Genomic DNA, 12890 nt, shown 5'->3' on the forward strand with positions numbered 1-12890 from the left:
CAGAACAGGATGTTATGATACAGATGGAGGTGATGGTCGTCGCAGCGACCACCAGAGCTGAGCAGACACATTAAATCCATTTCACTCCAAAGAGAAGTCCTTAAATGTTCATAAACTGATTTATATTCTCTATAAATTACACTTGACGTTAAATTTCTAAAATTAGAATAAATTTATGCACAAAAAAATGATTCTAAGAAATAATGTACAAACTTAACTCTTATTTTCTTGAAACAAATCTGTGAATTAAAATCTGAAAATAAAACATTCATCCTAATTTATCCACTTTAGAGCCACATTCAACTCTCTGACAGTTTTTTGGTTGGATTTTCAGGTTTGATCTAAATTAAGTTCTTCAGTCTGGAACAGTTTCTCTCGTGATTCTGAAGAGCCTGAAGAATCTGAAAAACCGACAACCGACAAACTTCTAACAACACAAAGACTCAACAACCTTCACAACACGTCTGAAGGAAGCAGTCAGATGGCTCAAACTAAAGTCCCAGACCCGGACCTGGTGGTTCCTCAGCACAGAAACATGGACTATCATCTGGTTTTATGTTAAATATGAGAGAAGTGAGATCTGTAAATAAAGCTCTGTGTCTGAGCCTCACTGTCTGACCGGCCAATGGCGAGGCAGCTCTGTGGGCGCCAACTGGATCCTTCCTGATCCCGAACGCTGTGAAAATAAAATGCTGTCACAGACCAGCTCAATCAGCCAATGATCACTGTCGCTTTCTTAAAGGGTCAGATCTGATTCTGCAGCTTAGAGTTCAGTTCTTCCAGAGATCCTCTTGACTTCCTGCTTTTGTGTAACACGTAACGATGATATTTCTGTTTTTGATATCATTTTGTGGGCGCAGCACGACAGGTCGTGGTGGTCATCTCTGTTTCCCCACAATAGAATGTCAAAGGACTATCCTGTTTGGGTTCATTGGTGCCTCTAAACTGTCCGTTGGTCTGTCTGTGTCTGTGAGGGACTGGAGACCCTCCAGGGTGACCCCGCCCCTCAACCAGAGTGAGCTGGGATTGGCTCCAGAAACAGATCAGAGGAGAAGATGAATGGATGAAAAAGGATCATTTTGTTTTAAAATGTACATCAAATTTAGTCTTTTCAAAAATAATCAGTGCCTTTGTCTGATTTGTGGCCACATGCTGTAAGCCGGGCGGCCCCAAGTGGCCCCGGAGCCTCAGGTTGCCCACCACCTCCTCAGCTGATTTTCCTGGAAATGAATGGAGACGTACGACAGCACGGAAGGATCTCGACCACGTTCAGCAGCATGACCCTTAAGTGATGACTGTGATGATGATGATGAGTTCATCTTCAGACTTCAGTTCGGTAAAAACCAGCATCCAACATCCTGACTGCCCATGAACGCACCGTCACTGTTTAGGTTCCTGACTGGTCTGATAGAGGTCAGAGGTCAGCTGCTGATGTAAACCAGGACTGAGCATTCAGGTCCAGATCATCATGTCTCAGGGGTTGTTTCGTCCCTGATGGCGGTGGATCCACCTGTCTGTCCGTCAGAGGCGGGCAAACTGGGAACTGTAAACACCATCTTGGCCCTGGTTAGGAAGGGGAGGGGGCCACCGGTGTGAAGGAGGAGGATTAACGCATCACATGACAGGAGAGGAAACGTCAACTGATGATGATTCATCTTGGCTCATTAATTCATGTGGTTTAATCCCATAATGCATTGAGCCGTCAGCAGCTGTCAGTCAGGTGGGCAGATTGTCTGATTGGTCAGCCATCACAGGGGAAGGAACGGGCAGAAAGTGCAGAGGCGTGACAAAAGAGACGTAGTTTTTCAGCCTCAAACGGTCTTGAATGCAGCGTTTTGCATGTGTGTGTGTGTGTGTGTGTGTGTTGCTGGAATAGCTGCTGATGGAGGGAGGAAGAGAAGGAGGGCGACATTTTCTGTTGTCTGTCTGATGAAAGCAGATGAGGACGACGAAGAGGACGAGATTCAGGTCCAGAATCTGAACATCCTTTTGCTCCTTTTTAGGAAACAAACGTCTTCTTCTTCCTCCCTCCTCTTCCTCCCGTCCCTCGGTCCGTCTCTTTATGTGTCTTTGGGCTCCAGTTTGCAGGACATGTCAAACAGCAGGTTCTGGTTGTCGATCACCTGCAGCTGACGGACGTAAGCCTTTGTCTGCAGGTGGGACGGGGGACGTCTCCGTATCCATGGCTACCAGGAAACAGAAAAACAAAACATAACAGTGAGGTTAGAGACGAAATCACAGCAAACAGAGGAGTAGTGTCAGAGAGATGCCACCAGGGGGGGACACAGGACATCAGAGAAGAACCTGACCAGACAAATCCCAGAATGCACTCTGATCATCAAAAGGACATCCACAGATATGGTGTGTGTGTGTGTTACCTAGCTGAGAGCTCCTGTACCGTCTGATGATTCGCACCATCTCAGCCACTTTGTGCTGCAGGCGAAGGAGAAAACAGAAGACATGAACTTTTCTGTTTAGTTTGACTTCCTGATCCTGCTGGCAATCCCGAGAAGCTAAACTGAGCAGACACACAGCAGGATGTTATGACAGGAAGTGACATCACTGCACCATCTTCTCGAAGTTGACGAATTCGCCGTGAAATGTCTGCAGCTCTCGTGTAGGAAAGGTCAGATCTGACGGAGCAAATTACGTTTTCATCAACAACAGCTGAAGAAGCAGCTCAAGATGAGTTTAATATCAGTTCAGGAGCAGGAAGTCAAATCCCCCCGCTGCAGTAAAAGTGTGGAGATGTCAGCAGGAAGCTGGAGCGACCAGATGAGTCTCATCAATATCACAGATCAGTTTGGTCTGATTGATTCTTCACATCTCTGCAGACTTTTGATTTGCTTCCTCCTTCTTTGACTGTGTCACCATGGAGACGGGGGCTGAAGGTGTGTGTGTACCTTTGAGCAGCAGAGGTGTGAAGGGGATCAGTGGAGGTCTCAGGTTGGTGATGCAATCTCTGTAGGACTTGTGGTTCCTGGAGGGATCCTGTGAGACACAGATCAATATTTATCATTCTGATCATTGATCATGATGCTGGTTACCATGACAACCAGAATACTCACCGCAATGCTCTCAAACTGCTGGAACTGCTTCCTGAACTTCCCAGGGAGTCCCTGAACACACGTAGACAACAAGACAGCTTTCTGACTCTGAGCAGAAAGTGATCGATTAATGATAAAGAATCAATGAGGCTCGATCCCTCCTTACCTCCCAGGTGAGTCTCAGTCTGCTGACGGCCGGATTGTCCAGACCCAGAACCACAGCCAGGGAAGGACAGCAGGTCCTGCTGCTGCTTACACCTGGAACATATGAACACCAGGTCAGACCAGAACCTGGACCGCTCTGGATTTATCATGCGGAACTAACGTTTGACCAATCAACAGCAAAATCATCCGTTAACCATCTAAAGCTATTTCAATTTTACCATCAGAGTTGAATGAGCAGACAGTTAATTAACGTCTTCACATAATGTCATTTCTGAGTTCATGATGTTTCTAATGAATCCAGAGGACGCCAGTGGCTGATCTAGACTCACAGAGCAGCAATCTTGATGAATTTGCGGAGCAGCTGGATCCTCTTGGGCAGCGACTGACACTGCAGGATCTCAGTGGCGACCCAGTGCTGCACCTCACTGCAGCGCTGCAGGACCAGCTCCAGGTTCAGCGGGCGCCAGCGTGACTGTTCGCCATGAAACACGTAGCACACAAACTCCACCTGCAGGAGGCACCAGTGAAGATGAAGATGAAACTCTGTACACTGTGTTTGTGGCTTCATCACTAAAAGAAGAGGCGGAATCAATGGACTGACTTCGTGGACGCAGCTGAAGAGCTCCCAGTCAAACACCACCAGCTGATTGGCCACTTCCTCAGCCGACATGTCGTGGAGTTTACTGTCTCCTGGCGTCCAGTGGATCTCCTCAGGAAGAGGAAGCTGGAGGCAATGACATCATCAGTCTGTTAAGTCTCTCCAGGCCTCCAGGGGGGCGCCACACTGGCCCCCGCCCCAAACAAATGTGTTCCTTTTTCTGATGGAATGGTTGAAATGAACAGTTGGTTTCTCACCAGAGAGTCCAGTTCAGAAGGCTCACAGGCGAACAGGTGAGTGTTGACGCCCAGCGTGGTGAACACAGCCTCGTCGCTCGGACGGAACACGGCCTTCTCTGGACACAGGAAGTCCACGTTTAACACCGAAGAAAAAACATTCATTTTCTGACTTTTTATGTTATATTATAACCAAGCTAAGTTCGACTTCCTGCAGATTTTCACATTAAAGTCTTCTCACCTCCAGCTGATGTGACAGCACAAGTATGAGTTTCCAGGCAGAACCGGTTGGTCTTCGCTGTACTGCAGTTTCTCTCGGACCAGAGCCAGGATCTCCCCGACCCGACAGGACAGGCGGCTCCTAATGGTGACGTAGGAATGATCCGGCGTGTACACCCTGCAGAAGACTGGACGGAGACACAAAAACACAACCAGACTTTGTAGGTGTTTTCTGGCTCCATCTAGTGACCATCGCTGAGCGACATTTTCTCCAGAGACCAGTTTGTGTTAGCAGAGCGAGCAGAGGCCAGCCTGTCTGAAACACAACCTGCTCTTTGGAGGCGGTCTTCACTGATGTGTCCTGAAGTCAGTGAACATCCTCATTAGGATTGTGAGGCCAATGTTGTGTGTGTGCGCGCTGGGTGTGGTCAGGCAGTTTGCGAACCACAGACTGGCAGGTGTGTTTGCATTGGTACGTCTTCACGGATCAGACAGTGTAGTCTAGCTTTTGTATTTCTGCCCATGCACGTGTGTGTTTCTGTGTGTGTCTGTTCATACTCTCATCGGAGCCTCTGAACGCCTCTCTTGGCTGCAAACAGGCGTCAATACGTCTGAAGTGTCTGAACAGAGGACGGACCTGCTTCTTCCCTGCTCTCCTTCTCCTCTTCAGAGCTGAAGACACACAGACACACACAGACAAAAGATCATTGAAATGATCAATATTATCAGTCGTTGATCAATAATAAATGGAAATAGTCATATTCATAATCATAATCGCTCCAATATTTAGAAATAAAATACTGTTAATACATGATCAACATCTGATCTGATCATGTTTGTGTTCTTGTGTGTTGTTGTGTAGTCTTACGGGCAGTGTAAGATCTCAGTCCATCGCTGCAGTTTGATGACGTCCTCCACCAGCTCAGGATAACGACTGAGCTCCTGGACTGCACACAGGTACAGCTCCTTCACAACACAACACACACAGACACACACAGGTTGATCACATTCTCAGGTCTCCTGAACTGAAGAACCAACAGCTTAAACCCCGAATCAGCACAAACGTCAGCGTGGATTGTTATTATAATTATTCTGGTGTGTGTGTGTGTGGGTGGAGACAGTTAAAGGCAAATTCTGCTGTTTTTCTTTCACTGTCCAGCAAGCGTGTGTCTGTTGTGCGTTACCTTGGGGAAGTTGTTGCTCCTGTCTCCCTCCTCCTGCAACAGTTCTTTATAGGCGTCCAGGTACCTGAACGCCACGTTGAGAACCGCCTGCTTCCTCTCTGCGGCGTCCATCCCTCCGTCAGGTTCTCCATCCATCTCTCCCCACCGTCCCTCCTTCCTCTCACCCTTGACATCCCCCCTGCCTCCCCTCTCTGCCTCCTTGCCTTCTGTTTCCAGAGAGAATCTGAGGACATTCGAGTCAAGGAACCTTCAACAGCTCCTCTGAATGTTGGATCAGCACAAACACACAACATGGACACAACCCTGGTGATTCAGTGACACTGGAGGGAAGATGAGGGGTCAAAGTTCATCATGTGGGGAGCAGGAGATTCAGATCTGGTGTGTTTCTATTGAACTAGAGAGGCTGCTGGGATTGATGAGCTGGACGTTCATGCTTCGACTTCATTACAGTCACGAAGATACACAACAGACACAAACTGAGCACATACTGCAAAGGTAATTATGCATGAGTGCGTGTGTGTGAAGGATACTGCTGCAGCAGAACTTGCTGGAACCTGTCGGCCGTCAGGAAGATAGGATGTGTCAACATGAAGTCATCCAGCAGAGTTTCTGCAGAGACAGACAGACAGAGCTCAGCTGTACAGACTGCTCCTGAACGTGACGTCGGCTTACACAGAAATACACAAAAATTGTTAACACATTGATCTACTGTGTGTCTGTGTATGTCTGTCACTTCTTGTTGGTGTCTCTCATCTCAAGTAAACCAACAGCCTGAGCTTTTACTGTGAAAGAGCTCCACAGGAACTGAAACTGTTCAGCAGTAGGTGTAATTGTCACCTGGCAGGAAGTAACCTCCACCTGAGAACTTCACACAAGGACACACTAACACAAACAGACCAACAACATGACAACATCCTGTTCACTGTCAGTCTGATCTCTGATGTTATTAGCCTAGCTTAGCACAAAGACTGGAAGTGAGGGGAAACTGCTAGCAACCGCTGACTGAGTCCATCTGACTCACATTCCTTTAAATGACAGATAACAGCCTTAAACTGAACCACAGATACACACAGACACACACAGAGCCACACACAGTAAATCTAGGCCACAAAGACATTTTAGCCTTGAAGAGGTTTTTGTTTTTACTGAAGCTTTTATGGAACAAACTGGAGAAAAAGAAGCTGAGATAAAAACAGAATGTAACACCCACACTGATGATGATGATGGTGATGAAGGTGGTGATGTACAGCTGCTGTAGTTAACCACTGTAATTTAAGATGAACCAGCAGGACTCAGACAAAACCTGTGGTCACAGCTACTGAAATACACTGCTGTGTGTGTGTGTGAGAGAGAGAGAGAGAGAGAGAGATGCATGCTGCAGTGGGCGTTACCTGCTATGGTCCGCCTCTCTGCAGACGGTTACCATAGTGACAACACGTTGCTGACAGTGAGACGATGAGGAGGGAAACGTGTGAAATGAAGAAACACTGGAGGAGAGTAGAACTGGTGTGTCTGTGTGTGTCTGTGTGTGATCGATCAACAATCTACATATTTATAGAGTTTATTTTATTGATGGATTCTGAATGGCGGGTTTCAGTGTTTCTGACTGACGACTTTTTAAGAAATATAGTTATGAAACAACCTCTGACTCCGCCTCCTTGTCCCGCCCCTCGACTCCCATCTAATTCACATTAGGAGAAAGAGGTGGGAAAGGGGGCGGGGCTGAGGTAATGATTTACATTGAGCTTCCTGCAGATTTCACTTTTTCAACATCTGAATGGCTTCAAGTCATGTGACTCCGAGCACGAGCCAATGGCAGCTTGGTTTGGAAAACTTCCTGTTGTATTAACATCATCATCAGGTCATGCTGTCTGCCATCATTATCTGTTTGTCCCCGAAGACTCCTGCTGTCCACCTGGACTTTCTTATTTTAACCATAAGTGGTCTGGAAAGTGTCCCTTCAGTACTTTTATCCATTTTTCCAGAACACGTTGAAAGATTAACGGTTAACAATAAAGGAGCAGATTCACATTAACAACATTGGCAAACTTACAGTAATTCGAAGTGTGGTGGCTGCCGGCGACACAGTTGGTTTGGAAGGGTTAATTAAACACCAACAAAAAAAGGAAAGATGGAAAACAACGGCGATGATGGCGAGAAGACGGAGGAAGAGGAGGAGAAACAAACGGATCATGAAAGGCCAAATAACTTTATTATCCTGCCCCGCTCATTCATTCACCTGCAGGTCTGATTTCCAGACAAAACCTTCTCCCAGATAACTCGCCAGTCGAACCAATCAGATTCTCTGTCTCTCTAAACGTTTTGTTGAGAGCTGGTTGCTATGTGAACAGGTGCTAAAGAGCCTCTTATGTATCCACACACCACACACACACGTTAACAACTTCACAAACAGGAAGTTGGATGAGGAAAACCTGCAGCTTTGAGAGGTCGAGGCAGAGCGGAGGAGGAGGAGGAGGAAGCTGAAAGCATCCAGAGACATAAAGCAGTGGGCAGAGTTCCCCTCAGCTCATCTTCAGCTGAAAGAAGAGCGTCTGTCTCTGCCTGTGTTCAAAGTGACTCTGGGAATCAAACCCACGACAACAGGGGACGCTGCGGCCACCAGACCAAAGACACACACAGAGCAGGAACATTATTTACTTTCTGTTTCACAGCGTAACGTCTCACCTGTACACCTGCCTCAACACGCCTGCTGCTGTTTGGTCTGTGTGGCAGCTGCTCACACAGACCAAACAGAAGCTTTCCTGACAGTCGTATCAAAGAGAAACACACCTCCCAACACTTCTTACATAACACTGGCACACACACACACGTATGCGCAGATGTCAACATAACTTTGATTAGAGGTGAGGCTTTTATTTTGGCGGTACTTTTGCAGCCATATTTTGTTTTTGAAACTGGGGCATGGATTAGGGGGCGAGGCTACTGTGAGATTGACAGACTATGCCACCTTCTCTGAATACAGTTTAAAAAGAAAGATGGCTGACAGGTCGACTCAGACTGAAGGGGAATAAACAGGCTGTGACCAAACGTGTTGTGTTAAACTATTAATGTGAGAAAAGAATGCAGGTACGTGTGTGTGTGTGTGTGTCACTTCAGGCCTCAGCAGGTAAAACCAGACAAGTGAGACTCCATCAACAACACCACACCTGCCAGGGTGTGTGTGTGTAGCTGGATGTGGGTTCTGGTCCTGGTTCTGGTCACTGCTGTTAACAGTTACCTGTTCCGGTAACCGGTCTGACTCCTCCCAGTTGGTCACCTCCTTAGAGAGGCGCCTGGTACCTGAACCACCTCAGTGGCTCTGTTCTGAGTCTGTCCCGGATCACTGAACGGATCACTGAACGGATCACTGAACGGATCACTGAACGGCCACCAGCTTCCCCTTCACTTCGGGCGAGGAACATCAGCAACCCCCACCAGACTGCCCGCACACAGCTTTGGGCCCCAGATCCAGAGGGACGACCAAGACCTGACCCCCAGAAGGAGGTCTGAGACCCACAATCCCTCAACTACCCGAGGCCATCGACCAATCACATCACAGGAACAGGCGGTTTCACCAATCAGATGGCGCTTCGTTAGCAACCGAAAATAACTTCATCACAAGAAGTTCAACACCTGAAGCCTCATCTGGAAAACTGACGGACACGCCAGGGGGACATTAGGGGGACATTAGGGGGACATGAGGACATGAGGCTGAAGTTTAGAGTCTACTTTACAGTGAACATAAACACACACAGAGACACACATCACCATCCTGTGGATTTGTTCAACATGGACCGATTGATTATTGATCAGTCGGAGTCTGAATCCATCAGGTCGCTTTTCATTTCTCCCATTTTAAGACGTTTACGGGGACGGATCAGTCTCTCAGGTCTGTCTCATGACGTCCAGCAGACATTGGAGCTTCAGGACGTCTTCGTCCTCTTTGGATGGTATTTTGGGGATTTTGGGGAAATGTTTAAGTTTCTGTAGTTTTAGATTTCATTTTGAATGTTTAAATATTTTGATGTAAATTCTATCGTAGATATTTTTTAATCTGTTTCTGAAACAAGCAAGTAAAAATGTGGAAACAAACACAAACACCCTGCAGCAAAAATCTGTGTCTCTGAAGACTGATGGTGATTTTCAAGACGAGTACACAAACACACAGACACACACAGAGGCATGCAGGCAAACATTCCTGCAGCAACACATATGAACACGCATGCACGCACACCCACTTCAGCTGTAATAAGCAGGCTGCGTTTCTGAAAGAGGACGGCAGTGATTATGTAACCGCTGGATCACACACACACTCTGCAGGAACAGTCTGGAAAACAGCCTGAATCAGGATCCAGACCTGGACTCTGAGGGGACGTTCTGGACGGTCCAGCCTCTGGAGAGTCTGCCTAGTGAGAGCCATGTTCGACCGACCGGGGAGGCGGGGCCAAGCTCGGCGTCTTACCTGTGCAATGTCCGTAACGCTTTCCCGCCACGCTGTCCAGCACGGCGAGGGTCAGGTTGTCCGGAGTGTCGGGGTGAAGAGGCGTCCCTCCTCCCGTCTCTGTGATCAGACTGGCCTCGGAGCTCTGCTCGTCACTGGACAGAGACGGACTGCGGACGTCTCCTCCTGCAGAACCAGATCCAGAACCAGATCCAGAGCCGCAACCGGAGCCATTAGCGCTGCCGGGCACTGTGGCCGGACCGGGCCCTGCTGCTGAGGGCCAGGAGGGGGGGTCCTCGCTGTCGGGGCTGCAGGGTCAAAGTTCAGTTAGTTTTCTCCTCTGAGGGTTTCGGAACAGAACACACACAATCTGGACTTCGGGATTTATGGTCTCAGTCTCTAGTTTACATTCTTCAACACAACATGATTTTCTAAAGTGACTTTTATTTGTCTTCTCCATCAGTCATTTAGAGGGAGAGGGGAGGGGCTAGGGGCGGGGCTACGGTGTGACTGACAGATGGACCATGGAGTTTTGGTCTGAAGTGTGGTTCTCTCTGTCCCGCTCCGGTCCAACACACCTGTCCAGGGTCACCCCACCCTCCAGAACCCCCATGACCCGGAAACAGATCAGAAGATGAATGAATGACCTGAAGCTTGTTGGTCTGCGGTGCATTGTGGGAAACAGAAAGGCTGATTACTTTCATTATTGATTAATCTGCAGACCTCCAGCTTTAGTTCAGAACCGAACCGGCTGCTCACCTGAACACCTCCCGGGCCTGGCCGCTCTCCGGTGATGTCTCCCTGAAGAAGGGAACGACCCGGGACAGGCTGGCTCTCCGACGGGACGCCCCGGTGCCCCCGCCGGCCTTGTCCGCCACCCCGCCGACGAAGCCCCCGGCCCGGGTCAGGGCCGTGGTCTGCTTCTTCAGGAACTTCTCCAGCGGCTTCATCCCCGCCGGCATGGTGGGCCGCCGGGGGGGCTGAGACTGGGTGAAGGGTGGTGCAGGGGACGGACGGCTCCTACATCATACGGCCCTCCGGGGGTGGGGGCGGCAGGTGTGAGGTGAGGCGGACCGAGGCTGTTCTCTGCAGGACCGGCCGGTTTTACCCCATCGGTGAGGGGGCGTCGGGCGGCGGAGATCACCGCACCGTGATTCGGCCCCTCCTGCTCCGGGAACACCGAGCTTCCGGCCTGCGGCTCCTCCGGGAGGCTCGGGGCCGGGGTTCGGTCGGTCCCTCTCACCTGGGGCACGAAGGGCGGTGCGTTCAGGGGTCGTGGGGTTTGTGAGCTGCGGCGGCCGGTCGTGTTTTTCCGGTCGGACTGCAGAGCTCCGGAGCTCCGGTCCCGCTGTCAGCCGAGCTCTCTCTACCTCTCTCTCTCTCTCTCTGCTCAATTAGAGCAATGAGGACGGGACTCGAAGCGGGCACGCGCCTCCCTCGCTCATCTGCTGCAGTTGCGCGCTATCGCCGGAGCGGGAGCGCGCATGAAGGTTGACTTCCAGTTGTTTCAGACTGATGGACGAAAATGTCCTTTAACAATAAAAGCCTTTTCAGGAAAAAGTTTCCAAAATAAAAGCACAAGGATTCACGTGTGTTGAAACACCAACTTCTCACAGGCATTAATGGTCTGTGACGTCACGCTGCCTTTGGAATGAATAGAAGGGTAGAACTAGTCAGATGGTATTGAAGTCTATGGGAAAATGTCCTTTCATCTCACTTCAATCATTAGCTTCCTAAACGTTGGGTGGAGATTAGACAGGCTGAGGTTGACTGAGGAAGGTTCACGAATCAGGAGACCAGGTCAGTTTATATAATCTGCTGAATGACTCCTGATCTGTCACATGACCCTCCATCGACCTGTGTGCAGTAACCGGATCAGCTCTGACAGTTTCACAACCACAACAATCAGCTGCAGATGTCTGTAAACTGACACCAGCTCCATCACTGAGCCTCATCACGGATACACAAAGACTAAATGATGAACATCAGGTTAGCATTATAAAATTGGATGTTAGAGTTTATTTTAAAGGGACTTAAGTGAACAATGAGTCAGTGGGATCTCAGAACTGAGCACAAAAAGGAACATAAAATATATTCATGGATAAATCAAAAGATTAGTCTTATTTTATACACGATTTAGAGTGAAATAGTGAACAAATCTCTGACTGTGTTCCATTTTCACTGACCAATCACCGACAGTGGACTGTTCAGGAGTGTAAACAGCAGAGTTAAAGGGTTAACACACAGAAATGGGCAGTATGGTCCTTTAACAGCTGAGCCTCTTTATGTCCAGCAGCTGCTGCTGAATATTCATGAACAGGATAACCCAACTACAACCTGATTGGCTGACAGGGCCTGTCAATCACGGAGTTTACATAAGAGCTCGCTGCCCCCTCCCTCCGGTTATAAATATTCATGTTAAGAACAGAGAGGAGCAGGTGGATGAGGGAGGGGGAGGAGCGAAAAAAGGAACGTTTCCGTTTAACAGGCGACCAAATGAAAAGACATTTCATTATCATGTTTTTATTGATTCTCAGTGGACGAACGTTCTTCACAAACTCAAACAAAATCAATGATGACATCATCATCGTAACATGAAACAGCACTGTCAGTCTGCTCAGGTCAGGTCAAAGACTTCAGATATGTCTGTAAACCGAACAGCAGTCAGCTAGCTCTCAACACAGGAAGTGGATTCAGTCACATGACGTCAGGCCCAAACAACCACGAAGATGAATCAATACAGATCATTGATAAACGAGCTGCAATCAATCGGCACTTGTGTGAGGTGGAAGTGAAGCTGGAGCCGCCGTCACAAACAGGTCACAGCCTCTGTGGTCAGGTGGGAGGAAGGGATCAAACGTGCCCCTCCCTCCACACATCCACCTTCAAACTTTCATCTCTAAAGTAACAGATACTCACTGGATGTTTTAACCATATCAGCTACTTGTTAATTTCAAATTAAAAGCACCTGCTCAGGAGTTTGGCTCTCCTAAGAATACT

General features: G+C 48.5%; 2 protein-coding genes across 2 annotated transcripts in view; one reads left to right on the forward strand and one right to left on the reverse strand.

Annotated features, from left to right (window-relative positions):
• The window catches only part of LOC115048190 (zinc finger protein 260), a 144209-nt gene that overhangs the window by 52047 nt on the left and 79272 nt on the right, over window positions 1-12890 (forward strand). The gene's annotated exons all lie outside the window — the stretch shown is intronic.
• On the reverse strand, window positions 998-11299 carry rapgefl1 (Rap guanine nucleotide exchange factor (GEF)-like 1). Its single transcript, XM_029509525.1, is given in 20 exon segments — window positions 998-2165; window positions 2167-2186; window positions 2379-2433; window positions 2569-2633; window positions 2904-2991; window positions 3069-3119; window positions 3214-3273; window positions 3275-3305; window positions 3542-3720; window positions 3814-3936; window positions 4068-4165; window positions 4288-4307; window positions 4309-4453; window positions 4824-4911; window positions 4913-4937; window positions 5134-5231; window positions 5450-5672; window positions 5980-6058; window positions 9912-10198; window positions 10650-11299. Coding segments are annotated over 20 exon segments (2043 nt in total). The 5' UTR covers window positions 10853-11299; the 3' UTR covers window positions 998-2060.

This window comes from Echeneis naucrates, chromosome 8, assembly GCF_900963305.1.
Source record: "Echeneis naucrates chromosome 8, fEcheNa1.1, whole genome shotgun sequence".
NCBI lineage: Eukaryota > Metazoa > Chordata > Actinopteri > Carangiformes > Echeneidae > Echeneis > Echeneis naucrates.